This window comes from Kogia breviceps, chromosome 9, assembly GCF_026419965.1.
Source record: "Kogia breviceps isolate mKogBre1 chromosome 9, mKogBre1 haplotype 1, whole genome shotgun sequence".
NCBI lineage: Eukaryota > Metazoa > Chordata > Mammalia > Artiodactyla > Physeteridae > Kogia > Kogia breviceps.
In genome coordinates, this window is record NC_081318.1 from 7,286,650 (window position 1) to 7,309,570 (window position 22,921).

The following is a 22,921-nucleotide window of genomic DNA, read 5'->3' on the forward strand; positions in this document are numbered from 1 at the left end:
TTCAAGATTCACTTAAAACAGCATAAAATAGGGACTTCCCTGGTGGTCCGGTGGTAAAGAATCCACCTTACAATGCAGGGGACACACGTTTGACACCTGGTTGGGGGAACTAAGATCCCACATGCCACAGGGCAACTAAGCCCGCACAAGCCACAACTACTGAGCTCGTGTGCCTCAACAAGAGAAAACCCACACACCCCAACTGGAGAGAAGCCCGCCCACTACAATGAAGAGCCCAAGCGCCACGATGAAAACTCCCGTGTGCCTCAATGAAGATCCTGTGTGCCACAATTAAGACCCAACAGAGCCAAAAATAAATTAAATAAATAATAAACAAATCTTTTAAAAAATAGCAAAAATATGTCAAAATATATGCAAGATTACACACTGAAAATCACTAGTCACATAGTAGGTACTCAGTAAATACTGAATGAGTAAAAAGTTGGTAGGGTCTAAACTCAAGGCTGTGAGGTCTGACTCCAGAGCCTCTACTCTTAACCTTTCACAGCAAACAAAGTAAATATTTTTTGTTTCTAATATAAAAGTATTCTGCCTTTAAGTTTTACTACTTAATTTCCACAAGGGCATTGGTCTCTTTAGTAACAGCTACCAAATGTCTGGAGCCCAGCATTTGGTGACAATAATACTAAAATAACCTCAGTTTGAGTCTTAAAACATCTTCTTAAGAATTCTTTCACCATAGAACAATGAGAAATGGTGGCCAAGACCACTGGCTTAACAAACAAAATGGCTGTGCAAGTTACCTATATTTGCAAACTTGGAAAGAATGTCTTATCACAGACAATCTCCTGCAAAAATGCTGGCTTAGTCTTACTCTCAATGTTTGGCCACACCTGTAGTGTGAACATTTTGCTGTTCTGAATCACATCAAAGGCAGTAAACACTCCAAGCTACTGGAAGATTCAATAAAAGTTGCAGTAGCTGAATATCATTATATCCTAAAAGGTAAGGAGAGAGTCTGAGTACCATGTCTGAGCTATGAACATGATGGAGTTAACAAATATGGTAGGCATTCTCAGGGAGCCTGAGCAGCTAAAGGAGGTCTGAGTGTGTGCATGGGACCTCATTTCTGTCTCTCATCTTCATGAGTCAAGGTGGACCCTTCAAGGGAGAGCTCACTTCCTTCAGAAGACAATGTAAGAGCGTGAGAAAATGAGTATGATGTGATTTTAAGTTAAAAATGTAAGCTAGAGGGGCTTCCCTGGTGGCGCAGTGGTTGAGAGTCCGCCTGCCGATGCAGCGGACACGGGTTCGTGCCCCGGTCCGGGAAGATCCCACGTGCCGCGGAGCGGCTGGGCGCGTGAGCCGTGGCCGCTGAGTCTGCGCGTCCGGAGCCTGTGCTCCACAACGGGAGAGGCCACAACAGTGAGAGGCCCGCATACCGCAAAAAAAAAAAAAAAAAAAAAAAAAAAAAAAAAAAAAAAAAAAGTAAGCTAGAAAAGTACACGCAGATTGTATCTCTGGCTACAGTAGTGTTTGCCTGAAGGGGCAGAGATTTCTGAAAACGAATCCCTTTATTTCTGAAAACTTCAGCTTCTCTTTCCCTTTTCTACTGAAAAGGGACTATATCAGAACCATGGGAAAGATAGTCAGGACCATTCCTGAGTTCTCCAGCACATAGAAGAAATGGTTTCATCCCACAGGGTTTAATTCCCCAAAAAGATTGATCATAAGCCTCATGCATTCAGGGCATGCAGATGTGCAGCTGCCTGGTTTCAGTTTACAGTTTTCTGACCATATATTGTTGGCTTGTGAAAACTGACATAAGTGCCAAGATTGGTAATGATATTGTCATAGTGCACCTGGAGACTATCTAAATGGGGAAGATTGTTTCCCCGTAGGCCGCTTCTCTAGAGAGTGCTGTTTGGGAGAAGAGGGAAGCACATGTTCAAACTGATCTATAAACATAACCTAACAGTGTTAAATAGCAGCCCTGAGGACAAGCCAGGGGCCAGTTCTATGTCTTAAAGGCAGCCTCCTATGTTCACAACTAGTTACAAAGATCTTGGAGATAATCACAGAAACATCTCTCTCCATTCTGACCCTGAACACAGTGGTCTCCAGCCTGCTTGTACCCATATAACCAAATCTGGTGATATTTGGGAATAAAGAAAAAAATGAGGAGCTTTTCAACTTGATAAACTAATGTTTTGCTGTTGAATGAACTGTTCATTCATTGTTCATTGCTCTAAATGTTTTTTAAAAAGAAAATATTAATTTCACAAGTAATATGACACTGATTTCATATACATGTGGGTGTATACATACATATATACTGCATTTTGAGAGGATTCCTCTCGTACCTTGGATCAACAAAGGGTCTCAGGGAAATTGGTTGTATTTGTCCCACATCTGGGCAAATGGTATTCTCAATCCTCAGTTTAATAAGGATTCAGAGGAAACTACCAAGAAAGATAAAAATTTTGGCTGGGCACACTATCTTTTTGAAGAGTTTCTTAAAATGATATTCAGCTGTTTGATATTCTACATTCAGAGCATTCTGATAAATCACTTAGTGCATACTCACCCTGTCGTTAGAGTTAATTGAATAATGTCTTCCTGCCCTACAAAATTGAGGGGAGTACCATCAGATTCAGTAGTTCAATAGAAATTTATTAAATTTAATAAATCAAATAAAAAACTTTCTGATTACTAAAGCCTGTGAGTGGTTAGCTTGCTTTCTTCCTGACAATCTGTATACACAGAAAAATACTTCGGGACCCTCGAGTTTTGTTAATCTGACCTATTTGTCTTCCGTAACTCTTCAGGCATACGAATCCCCAGGTGTTAAAGAAATCTCAAACCCTAACACACATCACGGCTTGACGTACAAAAATCATTATCTATCTTAATCTAGTTTATTTCCTCCTGAATTGTCAAGAGGGTAAACCTCAAGCCTATATTTAGACTTGTGTAAACCTACAGATTTTGCATAAAATCAGGAGAAACTGATAACATGAAGCAAAGTTTAGACACGCACCTAATGGCCTGCTCATAGATGAAACCCTAGAGAGAAGCTTCCCCAAATCCTAGTTCTAGATTCACTTTTACTGCATGCGACCCCCGTCCCTAAGGCCAATCTGTGTTTTAATCCAGGAAAGAAATGCCAACTTTCATTCGCGCAGGCATAAACCAAAAAGACCACGAACATGAAGCCGACTCCGGAGTCCCGTTCTCTCTCTTTCCCACCAACCGACTAGTTCGGGCCCCTTCGCCGCTTAGCTCTTGAGCTCCCCCAGGGTCCCCCAGGGTTGCGCACACGTACCCTCTCACCAACATTCTGCTAAGGACACGTGTTCTTCGTGCCCAGATCAGCATCCTGGAGCCCCGCCCGCCTCGCATTTCCAAGGCCCCGCCCACCTCTCCACCGGCCAATCGCTCCCGAGGCCTCACCCGACCCCGCCCCTCCAGCCCCTGCCCTCCGCCTTTGTTCTCTCCCGCTCCCTCTCTCAGCCTGTGCTCTCCAGGCAAACCGAGTGGCAACCGCTGATTGGAGGCCGCGGTGCAGCCAATCAGAAGGGGGCACCTCACGTTAGCGCTCTGATCTTTAAACGCCGGAGCCGCGGGGCCTGCGGAGGAGGCCAGGCAGGAGGGTCTGCGCGGAGGATTGTGCTGCGGCTCTCGGACGCGCACTTCAGCGCAGGCGGCCCGCGCCCCCGGTCGGGCTGGGATTGGCCAGTCCGAGCCTTCCCCCGCCCCCAGTCAATTGCCGGCTAGGTCTTCCGGAGGGGGGGCCGTTTCTTTCCTTACCTCTCGTTTCCCTTCGCGAGACCGGAGGCCGAGGTTCGGGATCGCTCAGCGGCTGCAGGCGCGAGGAGGCCGAGCTCTGTACCGCCGCGATGAGGTCCCGGAAAGCCTGGCTGCTCGTTCTGCTCTTAGCCCTGGCGCAGCTGCTGGCAGCGGCGAGCGCCGAGGGCCCGGATGAAGGTGAGCGGCGGCGGGCCGGGCCTGTGGGCCGGGGGCGCCGTGCGGACCGCCGACGTGCTGCAGTTTGAGGGCGGTAGCGGGGGACAGGATCGCTTGGGAGATCCGGGAGAGGAGGGCGGCGAAGCGGCCGGGGCTACCACCGAGGCTTGAACGCGGAGAGGAGGTGAAGTGCCTGCTTTGCATGCTGGCTCCTTCGCCCGGATTCTGCTCAGATTTTCCTCGAGTCCAGGCTGACTGCCCGCTCCTGGGAAGGGGAGCTTGGGAACTGGTTCAGCATTTGAGGCTATCACGCCCAGGGAGTGTGAAGGGAGAGGGGCCTCTGGTTTCAAAACAGATTTTAGAGAAGGGGCGAGGGCATGAAGCCCCAAGTGGGAGCTCTCGGGACAACCAAAGGCAGCAAGCATTTTACATCTCAAAACTGTGGTTTGTAGGTTTGGATATAAGTAACTCAAGGGTTCTGGTTTGAGGGAGAAAGGGATGGCTTGGTTAGCATCTTTTGGAAACCGGAGATAGCATTCCTTGTGCGAGCATTTATTCACCACCTACTGTGTGTGCCAGTTACTGCGCTGGGTTGTGGGAGTTAAGGATGAGTGTGGTCCCTGCCCAAGAAGCGCCCGCTCTGGGAGGAAGGTTCGCAGCTACTAGTTATCACTCCTGCATTTTTCTTTGAAATCGGCTAGCTAAAAACAAATGGTGTAAGAGGACTTGGAAAATTAGAAAGTTTTAGTCAAGAAAAGAATGCTAATTCCTAGAGAACAGGGCATCGCATTACTGGTCTTAAACTTCTTCCTCTCTGGCCTTTCTCTGGGTGACTAGAGTTTTTTCCTGTTGAGTTTGTTCCAATATAAATAAATCCCTTTTTCTAATGTTAGTGTGTAAAGGAACTGTGAACTTTATACTCTTTTAAACAGCCTGAGTAACTTTTATGCAAGTCAGTGATTCTGGAGTCTTTACCCACACAGAAAGGGAGGTTAAAAACCAGCACTTGGTGAGAAGAACACCTACCTGCCAACAGGAACTAGAGATTAGTGTCACCTACGAGTGTCTTAGGACCTTTATCCAAATCACCTGGTGCTTATTTAAATACAGAGTCCCAAAATACACCCAAGCGGACTGCAGCGGTGGGCCCTCGAATCTGCGTGTTAAACATTTCATTGAGTCATGGGCAAAGTAAACTTTGGGAGGCACCTTAAAGTTCGAGGACCAGTGGAGATGGAGGGTGGTTTTTGGAACGTAGCCAAAGAGCAAACTAGCTTTGTCTTGATTCTGATCCAGTGATTCCGTTTTGCGGGGATTCTTAAGAGGCCTGGAAGGGTGGCAAACGTGGGCTATCAGGAAGAGTGAGTCTGTCATTTGGGTCACAGGCCACTAATGCACTGGAGACCCTGGGAAGTATTCGCCTCTGGGGTGAGCCCAGGAATCTCTGCCGTTGGGTAAGGTGGGGCTTCTAGTAGTTACCTTGACTCTTTCCCATCCCTGGCTCTTCACATTCAGCTTCTGTCACAGATAACCCATCCCATGGATTTATTTTAGGGCCACACTTCCCTCTACCCCAGATGATCCCAGTCCTTACCTTTTGTGCCTCTAGTGCATTTTACCTTTTTTTTTTCCCCCCCGCACTGCTGGGCATGCGGGATCTTAGTTATTTTATTATTAATTAATTTATTTATTTGGCTGTACCGGTCTTAGTTGCAGCATGCGGTATCTTCGTTGTGGCCTGTGAGCTCTTGTAGTTGCAGCATGTGGACTCTTAGTTGCAGCGTGTGGGATGGAGCCCAGGGCCCCCTGCATTGGGAGTGCAGTCTTAACCGCTGGACCACCAGGGAAGTCCCTTGCTTGCTTTTATTTGGGATTGGTTTAGATTTTAAAGTAAGTGGAAATTCACTTGGGTACAGTGCTGAGGAACTGTCCAGTTGTCCCTCTCTTTTCGTTTCTGGGAAGTAATTATCCAACGAGTCCATGTAAAACACGGGGCATCCTGGGAAGAAAATCCTACGTGTCAACATGGCATAGCAGCTGAGCAGTCAGGACCCTCCACTCAGGAGTCCTGTGCCTTTGGGCAGGTGACTAAAGCTCTCTGTTTCTTCCTCTGTAAAGTGCATGTAATGTGTTTCCCTCGGGGGATGAGATAGGGTGCTTCAGTGCTCAGCACAGTGCCTGGCACATAAAACATGTCAGTTAAATGATGTTATATCTGATAACAAATTTCTCCTTTTCTATTCAGTATTGATCTAATGGTAAGATTTACCCAACTTTTATGGGCACCTCTCTGGTGGGGGCTGGAAGACTGGCCAGCTGAGGAGGCAGATGAGGACATGCTGTAAGGAGCCGCTGGTGTCCAGCCTGGGCAGGATCCAGTGTTGTCAGATGTACTGGTGGGAGTGGGCAGGGGTTGCCGTGACCTGGTTAGAGGAGGGGCCTACATTTCAGGAGTGGCCTTACTGGGTGGGCTAAGCGGTGTGTGGAGATGATGCAAGAGGCGTCACTGACTACACGCTGAGGAGGATGGCACGTTTCCAGAAGGTGCTGGAAGGCTTTGGATATATTTCTACCCTAGAATGTCCAACTTTAAAAGTGAAGCCCAGTGAAGAGTGGTCTCCCCATTAAACAGATATTTTCCTTGTCCAGATGTGTGGGGTTTCAGTCCATGGGCATAGAGAGCCAGCACCTTCTCCAGTTTCAGAGGAGTCAGCCCTGGGGATTGTCTGCAACTTGGGGAGGAATGGGAAGCGGCGGGGGCGCGCCTTAATGCTGTTTAGGATCCTTGGTTATGTAGGGAATGCTCTGCCTTTTATTTTTATTTTTTTTTGCTGTACCCGGGCCTCTCACTGTTGTGGCCTCTCCCGTCGCGGAGCACAGGCTCCGGACGCGCAGGCTCAGCGGCCACGGCTCACGGGCCCAGCCGCTCCGCGGCACGTGGGATCTTCCCGGACCGGGGCACGAACCCGCGTCCCCTGCATCGGCAGGCGGACTCTCAACCACTGCGCCACCAGGGAAGCCCCTCTGCCATTTTGTTTATCCTTAAAAATATAAACTCAAAGTCAATTTTTTTTTAAGTGTCAAGAAATGAATTCACCGTTAGGCGCTCTGCCCCAGGGCAACTCACGGACCCCCATTTAATCGTGAGAGCCCCATTACTCACTAGTAGTACTCACAGACCACGTCGGCTGGGTGTAGGTAGAAAAGCATCTTTTGCTTTTCCGTTTTGTAAAATTCACCTTATCCCTGTGCATCGAGCATATAGCCGAGTCCTCTTCCTCCCCGAGCGGTGTTTCCTAGCGTGACGGGAGGATTAAGTTCTCCCGAGCCTTCTTTCCAGCCTTCCTCCAGTCTTTCCGTCTGCCCACAAGTAAACTTGATTCTTGGACTGAGCTGAGCAGCCAGGCGGTGAGGGTGGAGATGCACTGCCTGGGGCCCACCTAGCTGCCCACAGCAGGCCTTCCGGGCCGTGGCAGCACCCAGACCTGGGGCAAGGCGTGTGGCGCTTCCTAGGCCCCCAACAGGAGCGGGGAACCTGCACGACATCCCCACATTAAGCCCCCGGGTTTGCAGCCCCGATATGGGTCATTGTGGGTGGGCCTTTCAGGTGAGAGGTGGTCAGACTAGCCTTTTGAAAGCCACTGTGACCAGGGCTCTGCAGGCCGACACGGGTCAACTAGTACTCATCCTGCAAGTTTGTTGTAGGCAGTGTTCCTACAAGTACCGGGAGCCCCTAGCCAGCTGGTGTAAACCCAGGGGTTCTCAAGCGTTAGGTCCTAGGATTCCCGAGGGCCTGGGTGTATCGTCTTGGCTGCCAGTCACCAGTGGAAGGGGATTCGGCGTGACGTGAGTGTAAAGAAACGAGCTGAGGCCACAGCCCGGAGAGGTGGCATTGGGGTTGAGCCCAGGTTATCTTCCTCTGGGTCTTGCCCCCTCCACGTCCCGGGAGCCTGGTTCTCATAGCTCTCCCCAAGCCTCCTGCTGACAGTGTCGGGGGGTCCTGGGGCTTCTGCAGGCCTCACCACCCCGCAGGGTCCCTGACGGGAAGCAGGGAAGTGGCGAGGTGGCTGGGGAGCTCGGGGAGGGCGGGAGGAAGACCGCAGGCAGGGCCGGTAACCTGCCTCAAGAAACGTGGGAGCCTGCTGGGTATGTACCCCTCAAACTGGTGGGTGTTCTTTCTGGATTTTAGAGCCGTTTCTCCTGCCCGCGCAATGGAGGAACTTCTGCCTTAAGTTGGAGAGGGGGATGTGAAAGGAAAAAGCAGTGGGTGTTTGAAGGGACAAGTGTGGAGGAAGGTGGGGCTCAGCGGGGTGGGGTGGGTTTTTGGTGGGCTTTTGACAGTTAGTGTGCAGATTGGTAGATTTTCCTGACAAGGAGCTAAAGCTGCCACCCTGCCCAGACCAGTTCCTGGCTTTTCTAAGCAGCTGTAGAGCCAGCACTGGATCAGTTCAGGGGCGGCTACGATTGGGCGAGTCCCAGGGGTTCCCGGGTCCCAGGGGCAGGTTTTCACGCCCTGACCTCAGTCCCGCCGTCAGTGTTGGTTTCTCTCCTGGGAAGCATCTCCAAAAATAAATAATTGGCCCTGAAACATTCCGCCCTTGGAGTTGATGAAATCGTGCTGGCTGCACTTCTGACGTGGTAGCAGCTGGGGAACCTGGGGAACGAGAACTGCCGTTCAGGATTTCTGGTACCTGTAGTTCAGCAACAGATTCAGTTGAACCTTGATAATAAGATGTGCTCATATTCTTGCGTTCTGTAAAGAGTACTTTGCTTCCAGGCAGGGCATCCTACGAAGGTACGAACAGGAAACAAGTACTGCTTCTCAACCTTTCATTCTGGAGGACGGAATCCTGATCCATTTCTGAAAGGGGTGGCATTTTTACCTCATACACGTAAAAAACAGCTCCACCGGTGTTATAATCCTTCAGCAAAAGGTTGAAATGTGAAGGGAGGAGTGTGGGAATCATGTTTTACTTGTAAAGTCAGCCCGAGTAACCTCCAGGGTGGAAAAGTTGAGAACAGTACTTGTTTCCTGTTTGTACTGATCTGGGGACCAGGCAGTCAGTCATTCATTCGGGGGGCGGGGGGAGGGATTAGATGCAGTCCTTCCTGCCTGTGGAAGCAGAGAGGGTGTGAAAGTTAGCCTGGCCCTTGAGCACAGACGTGGGGGACCCACAGAGTGAGGAGCCTGAAACGCACAGCATGGATATGGGTGAGGAGCCTTGCGGCGGGGCGGCCCCGAGGCGTGGATCAGACCTGTGCATGGGTAGCAGGAGGGAGGGTTCTCTGAGCCTGGGCTGGAGGCCTGCAGAGCAGGGCCGGCGAGGGAATGCTCCATCTGGAGAGGGGGCTGGTCCTGCCCTCTGAGTCCTGCTGCAGTTTTTAGACTTTAAATTCTAGACCTGTAGTCAGTTTTCAGCCGTCTTTTAGGCATGACCTCCCTTGAAGTGAAATCTTAAGTGGCCACCCAGCATGCAGATTTCTGAGGTCGGGGAGGCCCCCAGGGACCACGCAGGACTCATGACCATTTTGAGGGTTTGGGGTTCTAGGGAGATTTTAAAAAAATAAATAAATAAAGTTATTTATTTATTTATTTATGGCTGCGTTGAGTCTTCGTTGCTACGCGCGGGCTTTCTCTAGTTGCGGCGAGTGGGGGCTACTCTTTGTGGCGGTGAGCACGCTTCTCATTGTTGTGGCTTCTCTTGTTGTGGAGCACGGGCTCTAGGTGCGCGGGCTCGGTAGTTGCGGCACGCGGGCTCAGTAGTTGTGGCTCTCGGGCTCTAGAGCACAGGCTCAGAAGTTGTGGCACGCGGGCTTGGTTGCCCCGCGGCCTGTGGGATCTTCCCGGACCAGGGCTCGAACCCGTGTCCCCTGCATTGGCAGGTGAATGGATTCTTAACCACTGTGCCACCAGGGAAGTCCCTCTAGGAAGATTTTTAAGGAGGAGGGTCACCAGTTTCCTAACCAGTCTGGGTGTTTTCTGCACAGATTCTTCTAATAAAGAGGATGCCATTGAGGAGGAAGATGACGAGGAGGAAGATGACGAGGAGGAGGACGACGACGGCGACGACTTGGAAGTTAAGGAAGAAAACGGTGTCTTGGTCCTAAATGACGCGAACTTTGATAACTTTGTGGCTGACAAAGACACGGTGCTGCTGGAGTTCTATGCTCCATGGTGAGGACCCACGCTCTGCCCCCCTCAGCCAGAGGGACCAGGGGTTCCTCTGTGTCCCAGGCTTGACCCCTCAGAGCCGTCCGGACCCCTCACGGTGGGAGTGTCCGGGTGCAGGAGCCCAGACTCCTGGTTCGGGAGCGCCAGGAGCTCAGCATTCTGCCAATTTGCATAGAGCGTCCAACGAGTCAGCCCTCGCGGCCCGCGGGCCCCGCTCGTTTCAGATCCAGCGCTTAAAAATGTGAACACGTCCTCTGCTAGTTACAGCTGGGGGCGGCTAATGAGCTGTGATGACACAGAGACCTGCGTGGGTGACAGACGCATCCCTCCTTACAGATTCAGCCCTCCACCCGCTCCTCCTCCCCGGAGGCTGGCGGCTGCCCAGTGCAGCCCCTGGGGCCTCCCATGGGAAAGGTGCATGGGCCCTGGGGGAGCAGCCCCTCTTCTCCCATCTTTCACCCTCACGGTACAGCCAGTCATGACTCTTGGGCTCCTTCCCCCCGCCTCTCTTCTGCTGTTTTTTCCATCTCATAATCCTGTCTTCTTTTTCCTCTTTCTCCTGCCCTCCTTGGTTCACTTCGGAGACAAAATAGTCAAGATATTCTTATGTTGTTTGTCTAGCATAGTGTGAGATGCTTCGTAAAAGTATCTCAACAGTCCTTAGGACAGGCCTGTGAGGTTACATCATTCCTGGTTTATAGATCAGCCATTCTCAAACATTTTGTTCTCAGGACCCCTTAACACTTAAAAATTGAGGACCTCAAATAGCTTGTCATGTGGGTCATCTTTATCAGTAGTTACCATATCGGAAATTAAAACTGAGAAATAGAAAAAGCTATCTTTAAATAACAGTAGCCCTCTTACATGTTAACATCAGAATGCTGACATGATCGTCGGTCACGTAGCCTCTGGAAGACGCCGCCATATGCTTCTGAGAGGAGTGGAAAAGACGGCGTCTTTCAGGAAGAGTTTTCTCTTCACACTGGGGTGTAGAGATGTTGAAAGCATGTTCCCTCAGCAGAGCTGAGTTTCGAACCTGGATCTGTTTGACTTTCAGCCGCCTTGGCCTCCCCTGTTTTGCGTTTCTTGTTAACTGCAAACGTTTCTGGTCCCGGTGCTCCCGTTTGTGTGCGCGTTGCTGGATTTGAGTCTCCGTGGGTGCAGTTAACCTGCTGCTGCTTCCCGGAATCTAATTCTCAGGTGCGGGCATTGCAAGCAGTTTGCTCCAGAATATGAAAAAATCGCCACTACCTTGAAGGAGAATGACCCTCCCATTGCTGTCGCCAAGATCGACGCGACCTCGGAATCGGCGCTGGCCAGCAGGTTTGACGTGAGTGGCTATCCCACCATCAAGATCCTTAAGAAGGGGCAGGCTGTCGACTACGAGGGCTCCAGGACCCAGGAAGGTGAGCGGCTCCTGAGCTGCTGGGGGAAGTCGGGGACAGGGCTCCCTCCCCCTGGGAGGGAAAGTGGAGGGGGTGATGGGAGGGGAATTTGGATACTAGAAAGGAAGCCAAGCCGAGTGGACGGGGAGTGACCCCTGACGGAATGTTCGCGGAAACTTGGATCAACATAAACTTGTCCTTGCACGAGAGGGGAATCTTCTTCCATTGACGGCCATGAAACTCAGGGTCTGGAGCCCGTGTGTTACAGGTCATGGGTCTTGGTAGCGCGCTGGAGCAGTGCTTCTGAATGTCCAGCTTGCATCCGACTCACGGGGGGTGGGATGGGCTGGGGTGGGGTTGAGGGGGCTCGTTAAGACAGACTGTCGAGCCCCAGCCCAGAGCTTCTGATTCACTAAGTTTCAGGTCTGGCCCAGTAACCTGTGTTTCTTGCGAGCGCCAAGGGCTTGCCGAACCTGCAGGTCCAGAGCCCCACGTCGGAACCGCTGGTGTGCGGAGCCAGACAGTGTTTCTAAAACGAGGCCCGATGGATCCCTGCCTGGCTCACATCAGACACTAAATGAATGAGAAGATAACATCGTGGTAGCCTTTAGCATATCTCTTAATCGCTTAAGGAAAAAAGAGTGCTCTGTGCTGCATTTTCCATTCCCAGTATAGCATAGTAGAAGCAACACTGAATAGGTTTGGGGTCTTTATTGCCATCACGTAGCCCTGTGTCCCCCCACAAGGGCCTCCCTTGCTGGGCCTTGGGCTCCTCATCGCGGAGTGTGAGTCACGTGGACTTGATCTCAAGGTTCCCTTTGAATTGGTACGAGAGTCTGTCCTGTGACAGACTTGTATATTTGGAGGTCGGCGCTTGACACCTGACAGCTAGGGATGTGGCCCAGTTCGGAATCTTGAGAGCAGAGTTTGCCTAAGTGGCCTCCCCAGGCACCAGCCCTCCCAGTACGTCTTAATAATGGGGCTCGCCCGTGTTGATGGCCCCAGGGCCTTGGCTCTGCCTACACTGGCAGGTGCTGCTGTGCGCGCTCCAGTCTGAAAGCTCGTGCTTTGCGGCAGTGGGTCTCAGACCTGGCTCCTTGGTAGATTCTGTGGCAAAAAAGGAGAAAAAAAGTTTGCAGCCGCTGCTCCTAAGAACCACTTGGCAAGTGCTTTGCGAGAATATATTCAGCGTCCCAGGCCTGTCGCTGAATCCGTCTCGGGGGAGGCAGGCCACACAGGTGGGCCTTGTGCAGCCTGTGCAGCCTGAGCGGTGTGGGAGACGCTGCCCCTCTTTTCATCTGTCTCCAGTTCGGTTACATTTTATGATGTGTGTAACATGCCAGTGCTAGATGTGCGTGTCTAAATACATATGTATTTGTACAAGTTAAGAGGATGCCCCCAAAACTATTAGTAGGCATGTGTGGTCAAACACTGGGAGATGACCTCTCGGGGTTCGAGTGCAGTTAGAACCCCGGCGTGGTAGGAACGGAAGTCTCGTTCGTTGGGTTGGGCTTGGACTGTCTCGAGCAGTCTGCAGGGGGTGCGTGTGGCGGTGGACATGTGACGGATGGCTGTTGGAAACAGTGGGCCTCTGGCTCTTACTTGTGCAGAGTGGCCCTGGCTTTAGACGTGATTGGATTTCAGGAAATCACACGGGTCCTGTTCTGTGGCCCCGCTCTCTCTCTTCGCCCCTCACCACCTGCCACCCCTGGAGCGGGGGCCTGCATGTGCTCAGTCTTGTGTTGTTTCTTCCAGAAATTGTGGCCAAGGTCAGAGAGATCTCCCAGCCCAACTGGACACCTCCACCAGAAGTCACGCTCGTGCTGACCAAAGATAACTTCGATGAGGTGGTGAATGACTCAGGCATCATTCTGGTGGAGTTTTATGCCCCGTGGTAAGATGGTGTCTATCTCCTGCTACCGGATACTGGTCGGGCCCGTCCTGTATTCGGTACAGGCACGGGCCGGGGGTGGCAGAGGCAGACCCCGCACGTGAGGCAGGGCTAGCCGAAGAGCGGGCGGGTGCAGAGTCCCCGCCGTGCACAACTGGGCGGAGTGGGGCGCTGCGTGTTCCGAGAGAGGCGGTTTCACAGAGTCTTTCCTGGGGGGTAGGATGAGGCTAAAAGGTAGGCCTGAAGCGTGGAGCCTGCAGGGGAGGCTAAGCCACGTGGGCCACGTAGGGGGGCCACCCAACGATCCGGGGCCCCTCGGAGCTGGAGGACACGGCCGTGCGCCAGGCAGTGCCCGCTGTCCCCTCCCCTCACCCCCCCTTTCACAGGCTTGCATCCACTTCCTGCCCGTCCCTCGTGTCCCAGCTCACCCTCACGTCCTGTGTGAAGTCACCACTGACTGGTTTCCTTACCTGTCCCAGCTCTCCAACCAAGAAAATTGTCCTGGCCTTTCCCACGTCTAGCCCCATGTCTCGGCTGCACCCCTGTCCGCCCGCGTCTCGGGTGTGTGTGTGTGTTGTGTGCGTCCCGCCACCCCCATGAGGGAGGGGGCCGCATCCTGCTGGCCCCTGGGGAAGGCCCGGGCCCCGCCCTCACCGGGGGCATCCCGAGGTCGGCCGCATCTCTCCAGTTGCCCAGGAGCGCAGGCCGGGTTTCTGCACTTCACTTACCCGGCAGGTGGCATCCATGCCACAGCAGGCCCCTGGCAGAACAGCTTCCTCTCTCGCAGGTGTGGACACTGCAAGAAACTGGCCCCCGAGTACGAGAAGGCCGCCAAGGAGCTGAGCAAGCACTCTCCCCCGATCCCCCTGGCGAAGGTCGACGCCACTGCGGAGACAGACCTGGCCAAGAGGTTCGACGTCACCGGCTATCCCACCCTGAAAATCTTCCGCAAGGGAAAGCCCTTTGATTACAACGGCCCACGGGAAAAATACGGTACTGCCGCCTCCTCTGGCCTCAGTGGGGAGGGAAGCCCCTGGCGCGTGCGGACAGCGCCCCCTACAGCCCCAAGCGGCCCCTCAGACGTGTGCTCTGCTCCCAGGGATCGTCGACTACATGATCCAGCAGTCCGGGCCGCCCTCCAAGCAGATCCCGGCCCTGAAGCAGGTCCAGGAGGTCCTGAAGGATGGAGACGATGTCATCATCGTTGGGGTCTTTAAGGCGGAGAGTGACCCAGCCTACCAGCGGTACCAGGACGCTGGTAAGGAGTGCCCGTGCCCGGGCCGTGTGAGGTCACTGGGGGCTCTGCTGCTTTTGTATAAAACTCCTGGACATCGAGTTAGGGGGTGGCTTGATGGAAGCATTGAGATTGCGTATGTGGGAAGAGGCTTTCCTTTCTGGGCTTGGGGGTTGGTTCTCTGTTGCTTCAGTTGCACGTGGATGATATGGTCTCTTACTAAACAGGTGAGAGGGCTGCACAGTCCCCCTTCCTGGCCTCTGAGAGGAGGGGAGGGGCACAGTCAGGTTCATCCAAGGTCATTGTCTACCTCCCGCCCCTCCTCAGGGCCCCTTCCCAGAGCCAGCCCCTCTGCCAGGGGTAGGGTCTCGACCGGAAAGTGAGGGTTTCTGCATCAGCGCTGGGTTCGAGTCCTGGCTCTGCCAGTGGTTAGAACACCGTGACCACAGTCAGTAACGTGATCAGCTCGGAGATCTCACGTCCCGACACGGTGACCTGTCCTACTTGGAAGGTTGTTACATTAGTTGAGATAAAGTGGAGGAAGTGCTTAGCAAAGTGCCTGGGGGTGCTGATCGCACGGTGTATGCTGGCCTTGCTGGTCTGGGAGGCACAGTTTATCACCAGCAGCGGTCAGTGGTGTCCCGTGGGGGCTGCCGTCCTCGCTCCCCGGATGGTCCCTAGGTCATGAACGAAAGGTGGTTTCTCAGGGACGGTCAGGCTCCTCTTGGTCCTCATCAGCTCCTCCTGAGTGCCCTCCACCTCTCACCCAGTGTCACACACACCAAGACAGTTTGGTTTTTTTTTTTTTTTTTTTTTTTTTTCGGTACGCGGGCCTCTCACTGCCGTGGCCTCTCCCATTGCGGAGCACAGGCTCCGGACGCGCAGCCTCAGCGGCCATGGCTCATGGGCCCAGCCGCTCCGCGGCACGTGGGATCCTCCCGGACCGGGGCACGAACCCGTGTCCCCTGCATCGGCAGGTGGACTCTCAGCCACTGCGCCACCAGGGAAGCCCAACAGTTTGGTTTTCTACCTCGAAGGAGTCATTATGATCTGTTTGCCACTTACTGCTAATCTCTGTGCCGTGCAGTCACGGTTTTGCGTTTGTCACGTGCAGATCAACGTCGTGAAACTTACGGTAGAGCTAAACTCTGTCTGTGCTTCCTCAGTCTTCACTGATTCAGTCAGCAACCTTGTCTCCCAGTTGTGCTAGCGACTTGCAGAGAGAGGGGTCCCCAAGCCCACCCAGGGCCACAGGCAGCCACGGAGCCCCCAGACCTACACATTTATGTGCATGCGGCTCCCTGGGGATCTCGTCCAAGCGTGGGTTCTGGTGCTTTGCATCTGGGTGGGCCCGGGCGCTGCCCGTCCAGCTGCCTCACCTCCAGCCCGACATACGTGTGAGTCCACGTGGCCGGTCGGGTTAGGCCCAGGCGGGGGTGACGGTCACTGGGCCTGGGGTGTAGACGGCGGGGAAGGAGCCAGAGACGGTCCTGGGGATGCAGCGCGGGCGACTGGGAAGCTGACGGGGCAGGAGCAGAGGGGAGGCGGGCGGGAGGAAGGGTCTGCGAGCGCGGAGGGCGGGCAGGAAGTTCTTGGGTCGATTCCGTCTCTCCACCCAGGGCCGCCTGATAACAAAATAACCCGGGGCGCCTGGTGGCTTAGGGCGGTGTGCCTTCTGGGTGGGCCACCTTGGTTCATTCTTACAGTGGTCTGAGAGGTGCCCTGTCCTGTTTCTACAGAGGAGGGACTGGGGCTCGGGGAGGTGAGTAACTGGCAGGCCTGAAGCCACGCAGTTGGCAGGTCGAAAATTACACTGTCAGTCTAAGTCTGTCTTAGCTTCCAACAGCTGTGAGCTTGTCCAGGTCGCCCCCTGCCTCCTGCGGGACGCGTGCTGTGCCCTCAGCCGCCTGTCCCTGTAACCAGTCGGAGGCTGCCCTCAGGGGTGGGGCGACACCTCACCCAGGGCTGGGACCGCAGACCCCGCTCGGGGTGCGTCTGGATGCCTCAGCGAGGACAGCGCAGAGGGGCTGAGGTGATTCCCCTGTGGGATCCGGGCCAGGGATCCCCTGGTCAGGCCGGCCCACGGGCCACAGCCGGTCCTCACCTGGTTTTGTAAGTTCCCTTAGAACACAGCGCGCTGGGTGGTTGGCGCGCTGCACGGAGCCGGGTCGTCGTGGCCGTGGGGTCCCCAAGGCCAAGACAGTTCCTGTCTGCTCCTTCCCATAAAAGATTGCCAGCCCCTATTCTCGAGTATCCTCGGGCAGTGGGGGTGCATTTGGGAGTTTCCCAGGATTTAAAGTACGTATAGCGAAAGAAGCACATGCCGCCCAGAAACTCGAGGAGGAGCCGTCAGGCCCCCGTGAAGGGTGCTGGGTGTGAAAGCTCCCCGTGGGGAAGGAGGGTTCGGGTGACGGACACAGGAGCATTTGGGCTGTCTTGTCTAGGGTATGTGCTTCTCAGCATCAGAGGCCACAGTCGACCGTAGCGCCTGACAAATCAGCTCTAAGTTTTTCTGTGAAGATTGTTTATTTTTAAAATAAATTCCAAGATACATAGATTTTAAGGCATTATTACATCTATACCAAGTTTTAAAATCCGGGCTCCTTTCAAGTATTTACGCTCTGGATATTGTCCACACGGCGTTCGTGGTTAATAACACTATTTTCTGGGCGTTAGCTTTGACTGATGTGGGTAGTGAGTTGAGTCTAGATCATTTAAGCAATTTAGTAAATTGTGTATTTGTTGTTGTGTTAATTTTTCAGCTAACAACCTGAGAGAGGATTACAAATTCCACCACACTTTCAGCACTGAAATAGCAAAGTTCTTGAAAGTCTCCCCGGGGAAGCTGGTCATCATGCAGCCTGAGAAATTCCAGTCCAGATATGAGCCCAAGAGCCACGTGATGGACATCCAGGTGGGTGAGGGATGCCAGCCCCGGGGCATCCTCGTGAAGGTCTCACGGTCCGGGTCCGCGGGAGGGACGGTGGTCAGGGGATGGGGTCTCAATACCTGGCGGGTCGTGGGGCCTTGGCCCCTGGCAAAGCTCCACCTGCTTTTGCCGGAAGGGTTTCCCCGGTCTTTCCTCTGTAGCTCCTGGCGGGCCAGCGGCGGCCTGCGTGGCTGGTGTGCCCCCTGGCCGGGACGTGCCGGCTGCTGGGTCTGAGCCGAGCCTCTCTTGCCGCCAGGTGGCTTGGGCGCTGAGGCCTGCAAAGCGATGACGGGCCTCTCTGTTCACGGGGTGAAGCTGTGGGACATGGCACGTGGACTCGGCCTTTCTTTCCTCTATGTCCCCCCACTCTCGGTCCTCCTGAGGGGGTGACACACTCATCGCTAGAGGGGTGGAGGGAGTTCCCCGCCCAGGGTGAGCCTGGGTCCAGCTCGGTGTTCCAGGTGCTTCACAGGGGCCCCGCACTCCACAGAACAGATCTTCAGGTTTGGAAAAAACCTTACATCTTGAATCCAAATATTTTATTTGATAGAAAGATGCAGAGAAGTGAGCTAACAGACTGGAGGTCCCACAACCAGTTAGGAGCAGACGAAGGGGAAAATGCAGGTGTGCTCCGTCCCCAGCCAGGACGTATGGGGGTGGTCCCATCTCCCCCTGCTGCCCTCCAGCTTCTCTTTTTAGCATCCAGAGATACTGACTGGGGGTCCACAGAGGGGCCCCGATGGCACAGTTCTGTACGGTGTGCATGCTCCAGGGAAAGGGGGCTGTCTGCAGCTGTCAGTACATTCTTTTTTTTTAAATGAAGGCCACCCACATTAGAACAAGCCACGTTTGTTTGTTTGTTTAAAGAAGTTGGGGGTAGGAGTTTATTAATTAATTTATTTATTTTTGCTGTGTTGGGTCTTCATTTCTGTGCACGGGCTTTCTCCAGTTGCAGCGAGCGGGGGACACTCTTCATCGCGGTGCGCGGGCCTCTCACTGTCGCGGCCTCTCTTGTTGCGGAGCACACGCTCCAGACGCGCAGGCTCAGTAGTTGTGGCGCACGGGCTTAGCCGCTTCGCAGCATGTGGGATCCTCCCAGACCAGGGCTCGAACCCGTGTCCCCCACATCGGCAGGCGGACTCTCAGCCACTGCGCCACCAGGGAAGCCCCCTGGTCAGTACATTCTTGAAGGGGTCCTTGGCCTGAAAAGGTTGAGGTCCACAGTCTTTGGTACACATCACTGCTACTTTGCTCTTTTGGTATTATTTATATACCGTCTTGGTTGCAAAAATTATTTCAGGCTGCTTTGTAAAAAAATTCACACGACAGATAAAATACGATTTTAAAAAAATGGATTTAAAAATTAGGACAAAGGGAAGACAAGGGCAGGACAGGTAAGATGAAGCCAGGTGTCAAATGATCACAGGCAGCACTGCTGTGAGGGGGCAGCCTGTTTGCCGCGGACGTACGCGAGGAGGGCTCTGACCTTGAGTTCAGATTCGGGCCCGCGTTGCCAGGTGCTGAGCTCGGGAGCACGTTTTTCCTGGGTCCCTCGGCTTTGAGCTCACCTCCTCCTGAGTGACAGTTGGTCCACGGGCCGTCCTGATGAAAGACACCCCACAGCCTGGCTGCCCTCTGCCTTGTCCCTGCCGCCTCCTCCCACCTGGCCCGGCCTGCCATTTTTCAGCGCCACCTGGGGCCACCTCCTGACCATCCCTGCAGATGGGACATGGGCCCTAGGGGGGGAGAGCAGTGGTCCTCCATCACTTCCTGCTGGGCAGGCAGCCTCACCTCGCTGGGCCTTGGTTTCCTCACCTGTGGAGTGAGGTGGCCGTGCCGCCCTCACGTGCAGCTGTGTGTGGCCCCATGATCTTCCTGAGGGACACTGCCCGCACCCCTGCCCCCGGCTTCGGCGTAGCGGCTAGCGAGGGGCAGGCTTTCTCCAGGCGGAGCTCAGAGCCCGGGCGGCGCTTCGCATCACGGCACCGTGTTCCTCGTCCGTGCAGCGTCCCTGGGAGGCTGCTCTGAGGATCAGACCAGGGGAAGGTGGGACCCTGCGCCCAGTGTAGCCCATGTTAGCGCCGCCGTCATCTGGGAGGCGGGCCTTCCCCCAGCAGAACCTGATTGGCCTGGACCGCAAGCCCCCACCCAGAGGGAAGGGCACGGGGCCTCTGCGGCTGCCCGAGAGGCTCACTTCGGGGAAGAGGGGCCCCAGCATCACTGGGTGGACTTGAGTGGGGCCCCTGTGCCCGTCTCTTGGAGCAGATGTCTTTTCCCATCGACAGCAACAGACAGCTGCACCTCACCTGCCCCCTTTCGCAGGACTCCACGGAGAGCTCGGCCATCAAGGAGCATGTGTTGAGGCACACGCTGCCCCTTGTCGGCCACCGCAAGTCTTCCAACGAGGCCAAGCGCTACGCGCGGCGCCCCCTGGTGGTCGTGTACTACGGCGTGGACTTCAGCTTCGACTACCGCGTCGGTGAGGCCCGGGTTGGCCGCTGGGCTGTGTGGTTACTTACGGCTTAAGGGGCTTTTTCCTCCCGGGCTGTGTCGCTGCCCCCTTCCCTCTCTGCTTGAGCAGGAGGGGAGCTTCGAGTCGAGTTGGGCCCTCTTAGATTAGAGACGCAGGGGCGATCGGGCGAGACCAGCCCCCCACCCCGAGCCGCCTGCGGGCAGGGGCCCTGGGCGCGAGGCTGGCCCGGGATGTGCGCCCGGCATCTGGAGCCTCAGCCGCTGCGTCCCGGCTCACGGCCCTCGGTGCCCTTTCAGCCACTCAGTTCTGGCGGAACAAGGTCCTGGAGGTGGCCAAGGACTTCCCCGAGTACACCTTTGCCGTGGCCGACGAGGACGACTTCGCCACGGAGGTGAAGGACCTGGGGCTGAGTGAGAGTGGGGAGGAGGTGAACGCGGCCATCCTGGACGAGGGCGGCCGCAGGTTCGCCATGGAGCCCGACGACTTCGACGCCGACGCCCTCCGCGCCTTCGTCAGCGCCTTCAAGGAAGGTGGGCCCCCCGTCCCAGCCCCCCCCCCATCCTCCACCTCCGCGGCCCCACCGGCTTGTTGTTGGGGGCCTGGCCCAGGCTTCCTCCCGGACCCGAGGGACGGGAAGATGGGGACGGAGAATCCCCGTTCTTTTGCTTTCTCCCTCCGTCTCTTTTTTTGTAATAGAAAAAAAGGCAGGTGTCTTGGAAATCTAAAGAAGCCTTATTTTTAAAATACGTAAAGTACAACAGGCTTTTGGACTTAGCCGTAAGTAAGTTTCATGTATGAGGGAAACTTGCTTTGGCATCAAGCGGAGTGTCTTTCTCGTCTGGTTGAGCACATGGCCCCGGGTCCGCAGCGCGGGCGGCCGGCGGGCAGACCTCCTTGTCCGTCTCTAAGTCTGCTCCCCACCGTGGCTTCCAGCCTGCGGCGCCCGCCCTCCGAGTAACCCCTCTGCATCGGCAGCATCTCTTGACGGCCTCACAGCACAGGACCCAGTGTCTGCTAGGCCTTGTGGGGAACCACCTGCCCCCCTGTGGCCTTTGCAGGGGCTGGGAAAGTAGAGGCTGTGAGGAAACCAGAGAACTGGGGGTGGGCTTCCGGAGACAAGGCCCCGCCTGGCCCTGGCAGCGTCTGGCTTGCCCTGGCCTGCACGTCAGGCCAGCCTCACTGCCTGGTCCAGTCGGCACCGCCAAGGTCCGGGCCTTTCAGCTCTCACACTCCTCCTCTGCTTGCTTTCCTCGGCAGGAAAACTGAAGCCAGTCGTCAAATCCCAGCCGGTGCCCAAGAACAACAAGGGGCCGGTCAAGGTCGTGGTGGGAAAGACCTTCGACTCCATCGTGATGGACCCTGAGAAGGACGTCCTCATCGAGTTCTACGCACCCTGGTGCGGACACTGCAAGCAGCTGGAGCCCGTGTACACGGCCCTGGGCAAGAAGTACAAGGGACATAAGAATCTAGTCATCGCCAAGATGGACGCCACGGCCAACGATGTCACGAGCGACCGCTACAAAGTCGAGGGCTTCCCCACCATCTACTTCTCCCCCAGCGGGGACAAAAAGAACCCGATCAAATTTGAGGACGGAAACAGAGACCTGGAGCACTTGAGCAAGTTTATAGAAGAACACGCCACCAAGCTGAGCAGGGCCAGGGAAGAGCTTTGAAGACCTCGAGGGTGTGCTCAGGGCGAGCGCGGCAGGGACCAGCCAGCGAAGCTCCCAGCGCCCGGCAGGGGGGCCGGAGCCCGCGGCGAGCCCGGCGGGCCTTGCTCAGAGGCGGTCCTCAAGGCGTTTTCGTTTGTCTTGCGTTTTAATTTTTTATACTTTGGTATTTCACCTCATGCTCTCATACTGGATAGATATGAACGAGTCAGTAGATGAGTCCAGAATTTTACAGAGGATACATCTATTTTTATCATTATTTGGGGTTTGATTTTTTTTTTTTTTAACCTTTTCACCTTCTTTAATATATTTCTTCAAAGCAGACAAGTTGAATCTCTTCCGTGTGAATTTTTTTTCCCTTTTTTTAATTTAAAATGTAAGAAGCCTTTGCCAAATCACGTCGACTTTTCCTTTTTCTTTTATTGTCATCTGAGGAACGGTTAGCCGAAGATGGGACTGTTGGTGTTGGGGTTTTTTTCTTCCTGTTGTGGCACAAAGTGAGAACTGTCGCCAGGCACCATGCCGAGGACGTCATCTCAGCCTGACTGATCTGCCACCCGGTCCAGGGAGACGCAGCATCTCTGCAGGCCTGGGTGTCACCGTGCCTTCTCCTCCCAAAGCGAGGACCGCAGGCAGGAGCGTTTCCCAGGTGCTTCCAGACCCTTGGAGCCAGGATCCGAGGCTCAGCCTCCAAGAGGCCGCCTGCCTCTTCAGAACCGCCGTGGCCGAGGAGAGATGAGCTAGGGCACAGGTGGAGACTTCAGGGTGATAGGAGGATAGGGTAGGCTGTTGTGATGGAATAAAGAAAGGATTGAAAATGAACCTCCATCACCGTCGTAGAGAACGTGGTCCCGCCCTGGAGCCTCAGCGTGCTGGAGATGGAGAGGCCGGGCCTGGAGGGGAGGCTCCCTGCCCGGCCTGCAGAGTGCAGGTGGCCTCACCCCACCCCTGACCATCCAGGGGTGGGGTGGCACCCCGGCCCGGGTAGGGGCATCCATGGGCTCCGCTCTTGGTTGTGTGTGGGTGGGCAGTGGTGCATTCTGTCGCGGGTGGGGGGTGGGCAGGGATGGAGGGCGAGGCCCTGAGCACTTCTGGGGGCTGGGAGGAGGGGCTAGGACGGGACGGGACGGGACGGGAAGCTGGACTGGCCCTCAGGCTTCTGGGCGATTTGTTCGATGTGAGCTTCATTCCAGGAGTTCATTCACCAAGATGTGCTGTCCCCGCTCACCTGTTCCTGATT

General features: G+C 54.7%; 1 protein-coding gene across 1 annotated transcript; it reads left to right on the plus strand.

The window, feature by feature from the left end:
- Positions 1-3,437: 3,437 nt before the first annotated feature.
- On the plus strand, positions 3,438-22,503 carry PDIA4 (protein disulfide isomerase family A member 4). Its single transcript, XM_059074281.2, has 10 exons — positions 3,438-3,948; positions 9,916-10,102; positions 11,300-11,505; positions 13,240-13,378; positions 14,163-14,368; positions 14,475-14,633; positions 17,372-17,523; positions 19,861-20,017; positions 20,308-20,541; positions 21,269-22,503. The coding sequence occupies exons 1-10, from the start codon at positions 3,861-3,863 to the stop codon at positions 21,682-21,684; spliced, it is 1,944 nt and encodes a 647-aa protein (XP_058930264.1). The 5' UTR covers positions 3,438-3,860; the 3' UTR covers positions 21,685-22,503.
- Positions 22,504-22,921: the final 418 nt, after the last annotated feature.

Excerpts from the sequence above, each read along its gene's own strand:
- PDIA4 (XM_059074281.2), top strand. The coding sequence starts at position 3,861 with ATGAGGTCCCGGAAAGCCTGGCTGCTCGTTCTGCTCTTAGCCCTGGCG. Across the intron at positions 14,634-17,371 it reads CCAGCGGTACCAGGACGCTG|CTAACAACCTGAGAGAGGAT; the intron begins GTAAGGAGTGCC and ends TTAATTTTTCAG. Across the intron at positions 20,542-21,268 it reads CGTCAGCGCCTTCAAGGAAG|GAAAACTGAAGCCAGTCGTC; the intron begins GTGGGCCCCCCG and ends TTTCCTCGGCAG.